This window comes from Sprattus sprattus (assembly GCF_963457725.1).
Source record: "Sprattus sprattus genome assembly, chromosome: 4".
In the NCBI taxonomy this organism is placed as follows: Eukaryota; Metazoa; Chordata; class Actinopteri; order Clupeiformes; family Clupeidae; genus Sprattus; species Sprattus sprattus.
This window is the reverse complement of record NC_137923.1, coordinates 43,847,832-43,864,599: the sequence shown is the minus strand read 5'-3', so window position 1 is coordinate 43,864,599 and position 16,768 is coordinate 43,847,832. Positions and strand designations below refer to the sequence as shown.

The 16,768-nt window shown below is 42.1% G+C and overlaps 2 protein-coding genes across 2 annotated transcripts; one reads left to right on the top strand and one right to left on the bottom strand.

Moving 5' to 3' along the window:
* Positions 1-1,839: 1,839 nt before the first annotated feature.
* On the top strand, positions 1,840-6,394 carry tpi1a (triosephosphate isomerase 1a; the record flags this gene model as incomplete). The annotated part of the gene is made up of 7 exons (XM_080837194.1): positions 1,840-1,951; positions 2,728-2,851; positions 3,099-3,183; positions 3,305-3,437; positions 3,806-3,891; positions 5,758-5,845; positions 6,276-6,394. The coding sequence occupies 7 exons, from the start codon at positions 1,840-1,842 to the stop codon at positions 6,392-6,394; spliced, it is 747 nt and encodes a 248-aa protein (XP_080693320.1).
* Positions 6,395-8,846: 2,452 nt separating this feature from the next.
* eno2 (enolase 2) lies at positions 8,847-15,005 on the bottom strand (the record flags this gene model as incomplete). The annotated part of the gene is made up of 11 exons (XM_080837191.1): positions 8,847-8,916; positions 9,782-9,840; positions 10,015-10,123; positions 10,608-10,809; positions 11,083-11,280; positions 12,406-12,628; positions 12,760-12,893; positions 13,020-13,089; positions 13,569-13,627; positions 14,465-14,560; positions 14,921-15,005. 11 exons carry the CDS (start codon positions 15,003-15,005, stop codon positions 8,847-8,849), a joined length of 1,305 nt encoding a protein of 434 aa, XP_080693317.1.
* Between the last annotated feature and the right edge of the window lie 1,763 nt (positions 15,006-16,768).

The window sequence follows — 16,768 nt, the reverse complement described above, 5'->3', positions numbered from 1 at the left end:
AAAAACTTAGCATTTTATGGTCAGACATATTTGAAAATAATGAATATATATGTAAAAATAATGTTTTATTGTATTTAAGTTAATATAACAAATACATAATAGATTTTTGAAAGTAAAACAAGAGAAGTCACGTGGAAGTCAATTTTATGGGGGAAATGTTTAAAAAAAATAGTACCTGAGGTTATTTTTGTTTTTCTCCTGTCTCTTTTATTCATGGTTGAGATTTAAAGCTCAAACAGACTAGATGAGAGATGACACAAAACCTTGTTTGTACATTTTAGAGAATTCAGTAGGTGCAGAGCTTGTGTGCATTGCTGTTATGCCACACATCTGCGGTGTATGTTTGAAACTTCAGCACTGCAGCTGACATTTTGGATCTGCAATGATACTGCATCTTCAAGCACTCTAACAGCCAGCTTGACTTGACCCCAAAATGGCTGCTGTTGCCCTTCAACAAGTCTACCAAGAGTATCATAATAAGTTTATCCAATATAGGGAACATGTTCATGTAAACGGGACACAGATCAACAAAAGTCACTATCAATTTGTTTCATATATCTTTCCCTATATGTTGAACAATGACTCAATAAATGTTTCCTTCAATCAGTTATCAATAAATTATTCCCTCCAAATTTTTTTGTTGTGCTTTTACATCTGCAGTCTGTCTGTAAAATGGTGTTTGAAAAAATTTCTAATAAATGTAGAATTCTGCACTACACTGGAGTTGGTATGTGTTTTGCATCGCTCTGACATCAGAGACCAATGTTATGGTCATCATGGATTTATAGCCTTTTTACAGAATGTTGTACTTATGTGTAACTTTAGTTTACAGAAAATCCTAATGTAGAGGAGCTTCTGAGGTTAGCAAGTATGTGTCAAAGAGGGACAGGGTAGTGCATTTTATTGATTTTCTACCTCATAAGCACGTATGGTCAAAAGCCAACTACCTGAACAATATTTCCATCTATCTGTAAGACATGCAACTGTTAATATATACTGGTAGACTTTACTTTTAGGTTGAAAGAGTTATGTTATGGACAATAGCACACTGTAGAAGTTGAAAGATTTCCTTTGGCATATAATGACCTTTGACCTTGCCTTTAAGTAATCTGACATCACAGTATTCTTATTTTGACAGTACCCATTGCATTAAACATTATTTGTAGGGGGAAAAAATCCACGTTAACATGTTAAATCAAACATTCCTGTATTCCTGATAGCACAAGCATTGGAAATATATGGTCAACTCCAGGGAGCATTCATACACTACAGACGAAATATGAAGCCCAAAAGATGTTGCATTGGATAAATGTGTTTCGCTTATAAACGTAACTAGGGAAAACTGAATATTTAATTTTTGATTGTATACTTCTAATTATTAACAAATCAGGACTTTCATAGGTTGCCAAATACTCACATTCAAATATTGAATTTGAATACCTAAATCTCTGGTTATGCCACAACCTGAACTTCAATTCAATGTCAAATAAGAACATCCAATATTTTAAACTACTGATGTGTTGATTACATTGAGTCACACCCAATAGAAGCCTTACCTGTATGGAACTACAACACCTCCATGTTATGGAACTATGAACAAGTGAAAGGCGGAGCTCAAAGCCCTCAACTCTAATTGGCTGAGTGGCCTCAAACCCCGCCTTGCGCGAAAGGATGATGGGGAAGATAGCTACATCCTGCCGCCAATAGAGCGAGAGAGATGGAATCGAGAAGGCGTCAACGTGTCCCGTGATTCTGCTTTGAAGAAGCTCTGTGTGCGCAGCCGCTGGTGTATCACTTTAAGGCCTGTCTCTTTCAAAACTCTATACCCTTTACATAAAAATGGCAGCAAGAAAATTCTTCGTTGGGGGAAACTGGAAGATGAATGGCGATAAGAAGAGCCTCGGAGACCTCATCACCACGCTCAATACGGCTGCGCTTCATGATGAAACAGGTAACGTAACTTTCGCATGTTGTTGGTTGCGCTGCAGTCCAATTATAGCTTCTCTCATCCCTGCGGTGGCCCATCCACGAATTAAAGTCCTACGTGCAGATATGCACTGACGATGGAATGGCTAGTCACCTGATGATAACCCGTACTTTAGTCACAGGGGACGCAGAAGTTAGGGAAATGGAAGGAGGCCCCGGTTACTCATGTCCGCCCTCACTTGTGACACTTTGACATTGGGCATCCGCACTGAGAGACGGATAGGCAGTAGGCTTTCCGAGGACACCTGCGTGCGGCCGACCAAATATAACTTCATAGATATAACTGTCAACAGCAGCTTAGTTAAAAGTTGCTACTTTCCGGTTAGGTGGATTACATCTCTTACCGAGCATTGTCGAACTATTACTACAAGTGTAGGGCCTACATCGAAGGCTTTACATACTGTATACCTTAATGTAGTCTGCCAGTTTACAAAATAGCCAGACACCCTTTTACCATGCAGTTGGCCTTATTCAAATGAATAAACAAATGTCTTAAACCTTAGACTAGTCTGAATGCACAAATGTCATTGACCTGAGACTAGTCTGGTTATGTAAATGATATACCATTGAACACTGATGTAAGAATTTCCAGGTTAATTTTGAAAAGGAAATGGTCATCATACTAAATTGCTATGTGAATGAGGGGGGGGTGACAATGAACGAATGAATGAGTGAATACCAATGAATTTTCTGTTGTATATACCACTCAATCTGATACACTGTCTTTATTCTTCCAAATAGAGGTGGTATGTGGAGCTCCAACCATTTACTTGGACTTTGCCAGATCCAACTTGGACCCCAAAATTGGAGTTGCTGCACAGAACTGTTACAAGGTTGCCAAGGGGGCTTTCACCGGAGAGATCAGGTACCATTGGCTCATTCCTCTCCCATTTCATAATGACAATGACAGTCTCTGTCTCTTTAGCTCTTCCTTCCATCCTTTTCTCTCTTCTGTCTGTTTTGCTCCTTGTCTGAATGTCTGCTAGCGTTCTGTGCCCCATTCTGTTACATTCTTAAGCTCTCTCACTGTCCTGCATTTGTGCTCTCTCTCTCTCTTTTCTCTGTCATCTATTATTCTCCTCACACTCTGTCTCTTTTGTTCCCCTCTTCAGCCCAGCCATGATTAAAGACTGTGGTATCGACTGGGTCATTTTAGGCCACTCCGAGAGGCGCCATGTTTTTGGGGAGTGTGACGAGGTATGGAGCTATAGGCTCATATTCTGAGATGATGAGTGAAAACCTAATGTAAATGTATTCCCCCTGCTTCTGTGACGTCTCACCTCTGTGTGCTTCCTGGTGCTATGATGGTCTCTTCCAGCTGATTGGTCAGAAGGTGGCCCATGCTCTGGAGAATGACCTGTCAGTGATCGCTTGCATTGGTGAGAAGCTGGAGGAAAGAGAGGCTGGGACGACAGAGGAAGTTGTCTATGCACAGACCAAAGTCATTGCAGGTAACCACTACACTTTTACACAATTTGTTCATACCTCTACATCCAGGGATACCTGTGTATTTAACTGTGTGGAGAACCAGGAGATGGTGCAATAATACGGTGATGTTAGGTTGTGTAATCACCTAAAGTGTGTGATATTTACAAGGATGTCATTTAACACTCACAACCATTAATAAATGAAGAGAACATTCCATTAAGGTACGTAGCGTAGCTGTATCGGTTATCGGCCAGTCTGTTAAACAATCGATATGTCAAGTTAATTAATAGATAACATGACAACGCGAAGGTAGCCGATAACACACACATGCCGCTATTATACCCCGCTACGATAATTCTGTTATTGTTGTCTCACCTGTGCTGTACTACAGATAATGTGAAGGACTGGGCCAAGGTGGTGCTGGCCTATGAGCCAGTGTGGGCTATCGGCACGGGGAAGACAGCCACACCTGAACAGGTAGGACTCAGCTGGCAAAGGCCCAAACCCTGGTGTGGACCCAGTTGCAAACGCCTTATCATCATGCTGCTCTTAGGCCTTAGAGAAAATTTATATTTTGTTAAGGTTTTTTTTACTTGCAGGAAGTGTACTATGTTTAATTGTTACAGATAACACTCTGTTATGAGTAGATCTGGGCCCTGTTCGGCGTACAACTGAAGCTAAGATTATTAATTTAGCTCGCAACTGGAGATTAACTAGCTCGCTAAATGAGAACAGGCCAAGCCGGTCTGGCGACGGGCGCTAATCTATTTTAACCTCAAGTTAATTTGTCTCGTCAGCTAAATTGCGCGTGCACGTCCTGCTTCAAAAGGCAAGAAAGGTCGATCCCCAAAACCATGATTTTTTTGAAAGGTACAATGGTCTAAACTCAAAGAAAAAGACTCGTTTTTTTTCTCCGATAAGGCAGGATATGATCATGAACGCGTTATGAGGAATTCAAGACCATAATCATGTCAAAATTCAACACTCCCGCGGCTGCCACAGCAATATAAGAAACTGTCTATAGGCTGTATAAGGCGTGACATCTTTTACCTTGTCAGACTTTGGTGCAGCGGGTTGAGCATATGGCTTGCATGCTGCAGATCACCAGTTCGACTCCCCTCACCTTCGTAGGAATTGTAGTTTTAAATCGCTTTGAATAAAACCGTCTGCTAAATGACTAAATGTGAATGTATTAATAAGAAATTCAATACATTTAAGCAATGAAAAGAAATTGTGTCTATTTCTCTCTTCTTATCATGCACCCACCTTACCATCCACCTCCACCATCCACCATCCACCATTCACTACCGCACAAACACTAGACACGTTTGCAAAACTAAACGTTTGCAATGATGTAAGTTAACCTTAAAGTAGGTAAAACAACTTTAGCCAATATCTCCGTAATGGAGATGGGTTATGTGCTCAAATTTCCTGGGATCAAAGAAAACGTTAGTATCCATGTGCAAACTAAAAATCATGTCTCAGGCTGCACATGAAAGTTATTTCGGGTTTATCAACTGTACCAATGTCTCAACTGTACTAATAGGCTACCACTGTCATATAATTATGAGTGCTTTGTTCTCCGCATCGCCGACATTACAAAAATGAAGGCTACCACTCGCAAGAAAGTGAAGACATTCAATGTTCGACGGTGGTGTATGCAATAAATGACTCGAGAAGGTCTTCTAAATTAATTATTCCTTGTCGGGTGGATCGGTAGCGCTCATACAAGAACTCATCATGATGGAAAAATGGATCTTCTTCTTGGCGATCGCAAAGAACTCTTCCTACGCTAATCAAACTATGACTCATTGTCAATGGGATCCCTCCTTTTGGCGTGGGTGTGGCAAGTTTAGCCAGCTAAACTTTGGTTAGCCTGCCCTGGAGCAGGTTAGTGCTAAGCGATTAATTACCATGGTTATTGAGCAAAAGTTGGTACGCCGAACTCGCTAAAGCGGTGTTGTCTTTTTTTAGCCTGGAATTTAGCTCGCTAAACCGCTTAGCGAGCGTCGCCGAACAGTACCCTGCTTGCTGTACCTCCAGGATTTTGTGATCTTGCGAGTGGGCAAATTCAATGATTTGCAATTTTGTCTTATTACTGCCATATTTCCCCAAAGAAAGGCAGTCATGGAATTTCTGCATGATTTGTGATTGATTTTGTTTAACTCAAAATCACTGCAATGTTTGACAAGTCCCTCAGCAAACTCAGTCACCGCAACTATCACAACAAACCCTTACAAGATCCAGGTGGGACTGTGCTTGACAGGAACCATCATGCCCTTCTTAGTTGTTGTTATTGTTGTTGTTGTTTGCTAAGTGCTATCCATGTTTGTTCCGTCTCAGGCTCAGGAGGTGCACGAGAAGCTGAGGGAGTGGATTAGGGCCAATATATCCGATGCTGTGGCCGACTCCGTCCGCATCCTTTACGGAGGTCAGCTAGGAGCAAACTTCAAATCCCCATCTGATTGATTTGTAGACTAGTTTATAGACTGCTGTTGCAAGAACTTGTAGCTTTGTTTAAATCCTGATCAAGATTATATGTAGACATTAAACATTTCTGGATTATAATATATAATAGATTGTCTTAGACATATCCTAGCACCCATCCCTGCATCAGTAGCAGATATATGTGCTACATAAACAGCAAGTAAAACTGCATCATAAAAAAAGAAGAGAAAAAAACAGAACAACAGCGGTTAGGATTTTTATTTATCCTTTTTATTTATTCAACTTAATTGAACTAGTTTACTAAAACCATATGATGGTAAAGAACTTTGACACATTTAGCAACGTATATCAACCTGCTATTGAAGCGTTAATTAAACCTGTTTCCCTCTTGCTTTTTTTTACCTTTATCTCAGGTTCTGTTACCGGGGGCAACTGCAAGGAGCTGGCCTCCCAGCCAGACGTGGATGGCTTCCTTGTGGGCGGCGCCTCCCTGAAGCCAGAATTTGTTGATATTATCAACGCGCGTGCGTAGACAACAAGGACCATGAGCGAAGGTTCCCTCAGGCTGCACAATACCGGCCGGGTCCAGGCATGGCACACACACATCACTGCCCACTCTGTCTATGCCTGTGTCTTTTGGATTTGTGTGCATGTGTATCCGTGTTTATGTGTGTCTAATGGTGTGCGCTTCAGTTTGTCCTCTTCTAGATACGACAGCTGAAGTTTTAACGCCAGTGTGTAGTGCTGCATTCTAGATCTAAGACTCTTCCGCAGTAAAAGTCCCACCCCAAATATATAATTTACTGATATATAATTACATTTTAATGTATAGCACAGTCAGGGACTTTTATTGTGGAACAGTTTTGTAGATGCAATGTGATGTAGTGAGAGTGCTACCTTACACCTGGACAATCTGTGAACTATTTATTTGCTGACATGATGGGAGGTATTTAAACAGGGTCTGTGCACCCAGAGTTATCTGTATGTACATGTGTGTCAGCAGTATGGGTATGTGTCCTCTAGTTTATTATGTTTAATCACTGAAATCACTCTTGACACTGAAGCAAATGTACCCTCTAACTGGACAAGTCACGTGTCTGTGACTTACTAACTAGCCAGTGGCTGCCAAAGACTACATCACCTGACTAACTACTTGAAATAAATGGTTTAGTCCACTCTGCCGTAATCCTGTTTATTTTGTGAGCACTTTAGATACACTTTGGGCCTGAAACAACGGTAGTTTGTATTACAAAGGGGAATGATTATGTTGTATTACACCAACCACATACTATTGTAAATATAAATATATTGTAAATACTTTTACTGGGTGTGCTGGGATTGTCCACAACTCTTGCTTTGATGCACATGTTGTTATTCTTAACACAGCAAGAGCGAAACGTATTGTTATTCAAAAATGACAACTAATCTATATCTAATAAGCAAATCTGTAGACAAGGAGGGTCACGGTCGATCTAGTGTAGACCCCTCTTGTGACTAATTTGGAGAACTGCACTGCCACTTGGAACAGTGAGATCTTGTTGGAGCAGTGCTGTTACCTCTCACTGAGAAATGACAAGCATGTAATTTACCATTCAGGAAATGCATTCATTTTAACACAGAGGATTTCAAATCAAATCAGGGGTGGTTTACAAACACTTCTAAAGAGGCACAGATTTTCCTGAGATAAGCAGATCAATATTACAGCGAGCGGTCTTAAATGCACGTTTAAAAGTTTCCACTGATTTAACTTTCATAATCGTTTAAAATACCACAAAGATATCCACCCTGTATAGAATGACACATATTACACTAACATCAGTATATGCTTAACAACTGCGCCTTTTCTCTGTTAAAAAAGACTGATTAGACGGTAGATCAGTGTTTCATCCTAGCCACCCACACACTCATGCACACGCATGCAATTCCTCATTTCACAGACAAATAAACCCACGGATAGTCTTTGTGTGGTTGAAGTAAATGATGAAAACTTTTAATTGATGGCATAATTTAATGATTTCATTTACAGATTTGCTTAATCTTTTTTCAAACCACAGTGATTCTACAGGTAGATAAACAATGGAAAGGAGGTTGTTGGGAGGGGAGGGGAGGGGGGAGGGGGGCGTGGAACAAGCATGGAGGGACAGGCAGGCCAAGTCTGCAATCATAGCAATAACAACGAGGAGAAGAGAAGGGGGGCATGAAAAAGAACTGGAAAAACAGTGATGCAATTGCAATCGACAGAGAGGAAAGTAGGAGAAAAAAGTGCAGTTGTGAACGTGTGTATGTGTGTGTCTTTCACAGGTGACAGAGGGTGAGACTGTGCTATATGTTGTGTAGCTATGTCTGTGTAAATGTGGGTGCGTGTGCATGTCAGAATGTAAGTGTGTGTGTCCAGTCATTTGATGTGTTGCACCACAAGACCTTCAATCCTCGCTTTTATAATTTTTTTGTGCTTCAGGCTTCATATCTACAGTACAATAGTTTGTCAGTGTGCACCTTCATTCTATCGATTCACAGTATTCCTCTGTTCATTTGTGCGTCGTCTTTATTCTGTCTCAAATTGCAGTCAGTGTATGTCGGTCAGTTGCCTTGTCTAAGCTGCTATCAGGGTATTTTCTAAGTGGGTCTACTTGTCTTGTCCTACCTGGTTCATTTCTTATTTTGTGTATACTCTTCATCAGTGGTTTAATTTGTCAAAATGATTATATATATGTTATACATGTTATTTTATGAATGTGATCATTATTATTTATTTTATTATAATTATTACCTTTTTTATGAGTGATCTTGCGGTCTAGTCTTATACTATATATGCTATCTTGCACCCTATGCCCGTGTCCTTATTTTGTTTAGTGCATTCTGTCCTGTTGGTTGGTCTCAGTCAATTTGTCATGGCTGTCTTGTGCATATCGTCTGTATGTCAGTCAGTCAGTCTATCTGTTTGTCTGTCTCTCTTTCTGTGTGTCTGTGCAGAAGTGTCAGTCTCACAGGGCGCTGGGGTTTCTGAAATTGTGGCCAGCAAAACGAGCCTGGTCACCCAGCTCCTCCTCAATCCTGAAACAAAGAACACCAAATAAGGTTTTTTTTTTTCATGACCATCGTCAAACAACCGATGACCATTAAATGAGAAGGCCAATGTCAAACACTCGCTCAGTTTATATACCTGACACATGCACACGCACGCATGGCACAGGTTCAGGCCGCTGATTGGCTTACAGCCCCTCCCTGGCCTGCTGGTTTAAGAGCTCTATTGGATTAGCCTTAGCTGATCACAGTGTGAGGCTCGATCTCACTGGCTGACGCTTGGGTGGGGTGACAATGACATTGTGGCTGTAATGGGCCTCTGATGCTAGTTACTCAGCCTGTCAGGAAGGCCATTTATTCTGCCCTTGCTTAGAAGGCCACTGTCCTGCAAATCTGCAAGTTTCTAGAGACTTCTGTCAGTCAATAACCTGGATTAAATGTTCGCTGCATACTGTGTATCACCCTTTCATAGAATGGACTGGCTTGTATAGAGTGCCTAAACACAGATTTACAAAAGCCAGTTTGCACTGGAAAAACCAAAAGCCTCTATCATTACTGGTCAAACATGTGCACTGAATCTGAGAGTAATAAACACACAGTAATATATTAAAATGAATCTATATGGTTTAAATGTGGCATGAAGGCATACACTATTGAAAAAGTAAACAAGGAACAAGTGAAGCACTATATTTTATTGACTCAGCGTAAACCACAATATGTTAATGTGTGCTTGCTTGTGTGTTAGATATAGAAAGAGAAATCACATTTTCACTCAATATTATTCCTAGTTAGCTGGCTGTGTTTTACTCTGGATACTGGAACATCAATCTTTTCCAGTCTCTAATAATCTCTGAATGGGGAATGTAACATTTAACTGTGTGATAAAAGCTCTTACCTCATCAACTGGTTGTACTTGGCCAGTCGTTCAGATCTACAAGGAGCACCAGTTTTGATCTGAGATTGGAAAAAAGAGTGTAAAATGGATGAAAGAATTACAAAAGGTATATGTTATGCTGTGTGTGTGTGTGTGTGTGTGTGTGTGTGTGTGTGTGTGTGTGTGTGTGTGTGTGTGTGTGTGTGTGTGTGCGTGCGTGCGTGTTTGAGTGCGTGCCTGGTGCGTGTCTGTACCTGTCCAGTGCAGAGTCCCACCACCAGGTCAGCGATGAAGGTGTCTTCTGTCTCTCCAGAACGATGGCTGACCATAACCCCCCATCCATTGGCTTGAGCAAGCTTACACCTGTGACAGACGGACGCACGGACAAACAGACAGACAGACAGACAGACAGACAGACAGACAGACAGACAGACAGATAGACAGATAGACAGACAGAGACAATTAATGGGATGAAAATCTTTCTACACACAAAAAAATAAAAAATAATCTTTGGGGAAATGTTCATCACCAGTCAGTCAAAGCAGTTGACATTGTCATACAAACATACAATTTGGAGATAAAAACATCTCATACTTGTATAAGGCACCTTCTCTCAAGTGTATTCCTGTGTCCACACAGTTCGACTGTATATAGCCTGTCTGGTAAGCCACATTGGATGAATTGAAAATAAAAGCAAAATGAAGAAAATAAATATGGATTTAAAAAAGTAATAAATAACCCACAAAATGAATAACACATTACAACAATACATAATAAAATAATAAGGAATGAATAATGAGAGTATGGCTGTTTGGGTTTCTGGTGAATGACCTCTAGCTGTCCTTACGCTTGAATGGCCTCGGTCACGGAGCCGATCTGGTTGACCTTGAGCAGCAGGCAGTTGCAGGCACGCTCCTCTGCAGCCTTCTCTATCCTCTTCGGGTTGGTTACCGTCAAGTCGTCCCCTACAACCTGGATCCCCACGGAGGCTGTGAGTTGTGACCACGCTGCCCAGTCGTCCTGGTCGAAGGGGTCTTCGATGGACACCACTTGGGGGACAAGTGGGGAGATGAGGAGAAGCTAGCAATCCTAGCATGTAGCCATGTTTGCACTATGCTTAAAATCCAGATTAGATTCCAATGGTGCAGCTGCATTTAACTTGAATTTTGGTCTCTGGTTATTGTAGTTTCTCTCACTCAACTTTGAATCATTGAAATGGGGGAGCTTGTCCTTGACCAAGGTCACTGTAGCCACTTTTCAATTGCTCAAAGAATATTCATCCATGCTCTGCTTAACTGGGTGGCCACAGGCAAACTCCTTACCTGGGTAGTCATTGACGAAGCCCTGGTATATTTCAGAGAGCTCCTCTCCGCTGATATGTCTCTCAGGGTCGGGCGGAGACTTAAAGTCCAGGTCATACTTCCCCTCCCGGTAGAACTCTGAGGCGGCCACATCCATTCCAATTACAATCTTATCCGTGAAGCCAGCATTCTCTATGGCCGTTTTCAGAAGCTCAAGAGCTGAGAGAGAATGAGTGAAGGTTGAGACTCAGATGGATACACAGATACAGAATTTTAGACCATTTAGAGCCTCTTTATTGTGAAGGATGACATGTTTTGTGTCATCAATTGATGTGACTGATCTCTAATGAAAGCTCTATGATGTATTTGCATTCTGTGTCTGTCAAGAAAACATCAACAAAAGACTTATGTGGACTTAGGCCAGGTGTTTACCATGGTCATTGTAAGGTTTTTTATGCCTCGTGCTGGTTTAAGGAGAAGACACCGGACGAAGCTTCTTTTGTAGCATATGAATGAGTTTACTTGGTATTCAATATACAGTACAGCCGTCAATGCAAATGCAGTCACAAGTGGTACATTCAACACCTAGGCCGGAGAAGATCTTCTGACTCTTACCCCAAAGGCTTTGGCTTTTAACCTCTAGTTCTGGCCCACTTTCTGTGATGTCATCCTCCTTGGTCAGCAACTAAAAAGCCCCCCTCCTCTCATCATGGGATACAGTTTCATACTTAATCATGGGATATCAAGTGTCTGTCTGGTGTTCTTTTGTGTTTGAGCACAGCGGAACTCCCTGCAAATGTGGTTTGGGCTTGTGCCCATTTTAGCACATTTGCCCTAACTGTTTTATCTGCAATGTACCTCATGATTTAAGGTCCTTCTTCCTGTCATATTAATACCATCTTTTTCCTCCTATTCAATCAATACAGCCTTTTCCCTCCCTAGCTCAACAGGCCTGTTTACATGGCCTGTCAATATAACCTGCTAGGCCTTTCCTCACACTGTAGATACCAGTGAGTTACAGCTTTGCGTGTTCTGCTGAGTTACAGCTCTGTTGTTTCTGCTGAGTTACAGCTCTGTTGTTGCTGCAACTCCCAGGTGTTTAGCACATTCCTGTAAACTTAATTGCTATTTTGTCACGCTATGGGTATATGCTTAATTTTCTCTTACATCATTGCAATGAAATTAACAAGATTTACCTTTCAATCTAGCGCCTATTTTTAACACTCCCTCCAACTACAATGATCCACTTATGAGGTTGTACATACTTACACAAGATCCACAAGAGGTTGTACACACTTTAAATCCACACAAACACACACACACCAGCATAACAAAGCATTATACCTTCACTGTTCTCCAGGATGTTGGGTGCGAAGCCACCCTCATCGCCCACATTGATGGCATCCTGGCCATACTTGTCTTTGATGACGGCCTTCAGGGTGTGATACAACTCTGCACCAATTCGCAGCGCATCACGGAACGACTCTGCGCCAACCGGAAGCACCATGAACTCCTGCATGGCCAGCTTATTCCCGGCATGAGAGCCTCCATTTATGACATTAAAAGCCTTGAGAGAAAGAGAGTTGATGTGTTGGGAAATTAATGTGTTTTCTCAGTAGACAATGCATACTTTAGAAAAGATCATTATAGATTTATATGGTGATGAGAATGAGTGTTTTGTGGAAGCGAGGTGCTTACTGGAACTGGCAGCACTAGTTCTGTGTTCCCTGCCAGGTCAGCGATATGGCGATACAGGGGGACACCTTTCTCTGCTGCACCAGCCTTACAAAGGGCTAGTGAGATGCCCAAGATGGCATTAGCACCAAACTGAGCTGTTTTGGGGGTAGAAGGATAACAGAATGTTCTGTTAAAGAACAAGTACCAATGCTTATGTCTATGACTTTCACAGTGCTAGAAAGAACATATTACAGAATAGTTTCTATTGATCGAGCACTCACACTTGTTTTCTGTGCCATCCATCTCTAGCATCAGGTTGTCCAATTTCTCTTGTTCCTCCACACTGATACCCTAAGAAAAAACCATGTCGTGATGCTCACCAACAACAAATCAATCAATTTGAATCAATGATGACTATGATTAATGATGCCTATTAGCTAATCAATACACAGAACCATTTTCTCGTTGTCTTCGATGCTTTGACAAGGGGGTTTTAAATGAATGCATGGTGATTTGCCCTCATGGCATTGACCAGTCATACACAAAGGCATGCAGACTAACACACAGAGTTATTAGGCATCATTGACAATATGTCCCTCAATGTTTATGTATTTATTTATTTGTTTGTTTATTTATCGGGTGCAATATGGATTTGCTTGCTTGTTCCTTCCTGTGTCCTTACAAGAGATCTTTTTATATGCTGTAGAGATCAATAGCAGATGGTTTGAGAGCAAACTGAGCCTTGTGTTTGAGTATGAGGTTTCTAGGGACTGCCAGCACATGATCTGCCAGCAGGGCAGAAATGAAAAAGCAGCCAGCTCAACACCTACTGAAGCGATGAGTGCAGGCCCCAGGGTGTCATTGATGTGACCGACAGCCTTAAGTACACCTGGGAGAAAAAAGGATGGCGGGATAGAGACGGGGGAGAAAGAGTGAGATAATTTCTGTATGCTTGATGCATGAGGAGCAGAGTGTCACATACCCTTGAGGAAAAAAACTGCACTGAAAATTAAATGGCGTAAGTATGGCTTCACATCTGCGCAGAGAAATAGCCTTAAAGGGACCCTATCTTTACATCTTTTTGGGTCCAGATTTGTACAAAAACGAGTTAGAATGTTATAAACGGCAACCACAGAACAGCTGCAAAGGTGTAAACCTATGGGGAAAGCCTAGTGGACCAAACCAGGAAGGAGAAAGGTAAACTAATGACAGTTTTCTACAATTTCTTCACAGTTATTGAGGTGAATAGACACAGGTCTGGATGAATCCTTTCCATGTTGTCAGACACTTACAATGACATTAAGGGTGACAAAAACAAACAGTTTACTTTGCTATGGATGTTTGTCCCACATGATTATATTGTTTAGCCATTTTGTGGTTGGCAGTTAAAGTGTTCTAAATCAATACTGGACCAATTTGGATTTTTGTCCCTGGTATAAAATTGGACCTAAAAGGATGGGACAATAGGGCCCAGGTTAAAAACTTTCAGTGTTCCCCTTTAAGTTCCCTTTTTGTAACAAATAATTATGCCCTCTAACAGTAACTTCCAAAATCATCCCCAGTGCATCCTACTTTTCACATTTCACTTTCTAAGATTATTTTGTGCACATGCTATAGGCACTTCCTCTGTGCACTTAAATTCTGCATCAACCCTCAAACCTTAAACATCATAAGTGAAAACCTCAGGACCTGCAAAGAATGGTCAGATGGACCCTCGGAACCTCACCTTTCCCCATGTAGCGGCTTTTGTCTCCATCCCGGAGCTCCAGAGCCTCGTAGATCCCTGTGGATGCTCCACTGGGCACGGCAGCCCTGAAAACACCTGACAGAGAGAGACAGACAGACAGACTGAGAAGGACAAGCGCACAGAAGGACAAGAGGATGAAAAAGCTGAGTGCTTGACGCAATATTTTATTCTTTTAAGTGTTCATTCTCAGTCTGCTGTCTAGCAAGCTACTGCAGTAATGAAATGAACTAGTCAGTTGATTGTGCATTTAAATAGCAAAGAATGAATTAATGCGTGAATTTATGTGTTTTTCTCAAAATAATGTCATACCTGCAACTCTGTGATACATGAAATGCATCCGAAGCTAGATTTTGGGGACAGTTTGTCTTTGGTTTATTCTGGCTCACAGATATTCTGCCTATTCAGAGAGGCTTTTTCAGGCACTTCTCTAGTTACCTTTCTCAGTCCTCAGGTCCACCTCAACAGTGGGGTTTCCCCGGGAGTCCAGGATCTCCCTGGCAACGATACTCACAATGGACATCCTGTATTAAAGAAGACAATACAGTGAACCAATGAGAGTGCAGATTCTGGCTTCCTTTTAGCTGTACAATACATCTCTTTGGTCTTTTGACACAAAGGGTTGCAATTATAAGTTCTGATCCATCAGCGAAAAATGAACAAATCCTGTATCAGTCTTTGCAGACTCTCTTGGGCTCTGTCTAGACAAGACCATTTTTGTGTCTTTTTTTCCCTTTTTTCAGCAGGCTCAGAGAAACGGGGGCGTTTGACACAGTAGTGCTTCTCTCTCAGAGGAGATGTTATCAGGCCTGTCCTTCATGATGTGAAAAGGCTAATTTCTTTGAGATTGCACCTATTGAATCGGGCTGAGGCCAATCAAGTAAAAGGTTCCCATAAAACACTCCACTCATGCCAGGACTGGATTTATGGTGAGTGGGCCCATGAATAACCGGCTTTTCAAAGCGATGTCGCATTCAGGGGTGCTTTTGGAGAGATTTTCAATTCAAACAACTCCGTAATGCAATTCACATCGACCTGGCACCACCCCAGACCACCCTCCAAGGGGCCAGCCGTCAAACCAAAAGGGTGTGGTGATGCCGGTGGTGCACTGCACTGCACCCCCAGGGTTGCCTCGCAAGTACAACATGGTGTGACTTTTTAAAGAGCTTCAACTCTAAATGAGAAAAGAGATCTCTCAAATAAAGCTGCGCAAAACCAGACCCACAAAGTGTCAGAACACATCCCAAGTGTTATATGTACAATGTGTGAATATTTGTGTGTGTGTGTGTGTGTGTGTGTGTGTGTGTGTGTGTGTATGTGTATGTGTGTGTGTGTGTGTGTATTTGTGTGTGACCACAACACCGAGAGAGGCATCATTAGGACCCCATCAGCCATCAGTCAACTGACTGTGGTGAACACTACCCCACAATTCCACCACCAGCTGTGCGTGATGCTTAAAGGGAGCCATGAAACTGTCTCCATGGCAAGAGGCTAAAAATCCAAGCCCAAAAACCATGGCTGCATTTTTAAAAACACACCAACAGCAGCAAAGTGTCAGCTGTGCTTTCACGGCTTCCTTCAAAAGGTTGGGTGGACATCACTGTGGACATTGTATATATTTGTGTGTGTGTGTGTGTGTGTGTGAGTGTGTGTGTGTGTGTGTGTGGTGTGTGTGTATGGTGGGGGGATTGAGGAGCAGAAGCTAGTTTACATTCTGCCCCATAGCTTGGTGCGTTTATGAATGTGGCCGCAGGTTACGTAATAGAGTGAAGAATACACTTCCTCTCCACCTATGTGGGACTGCAGCCGCACCGCATCGTCAGCAGAAACAAGTGGAGAGAGAGGGAGAGGGAGAGGGGAGGAGGGAGAGAAAGAGAGAGAGGGAGAGGGAGAGGGAGAGGGGTAAGGGTGGGGAGTGCAGAGGGAGCAGAGATGGGCTGAGACAGATAAATTATTGAACCCCTTTTTCGGCAGAAGAAGTGAGAGAAATTCTGAGATGGCGTGATGCTGCTGAACAAGAAGAAGAAAAAAAAGAAACAGTGAGGGGGAAAATGGAGAGCGAGACTTGGTGTTTGACAGACAGTCGAACAGAAGGGTGTTTTTTGCACGAAAGGAGCACAGATTGGACACACGTTGACATAGCCTCACAGACTCTCATGAACATGGATACACACACACAAGCGCAGATGCACACACACACACCCAAAACACAAACACACACACATTTTTTGACACAAACACAGAGCCCTATAACGCACACAGACATACAAACACACACACACACAC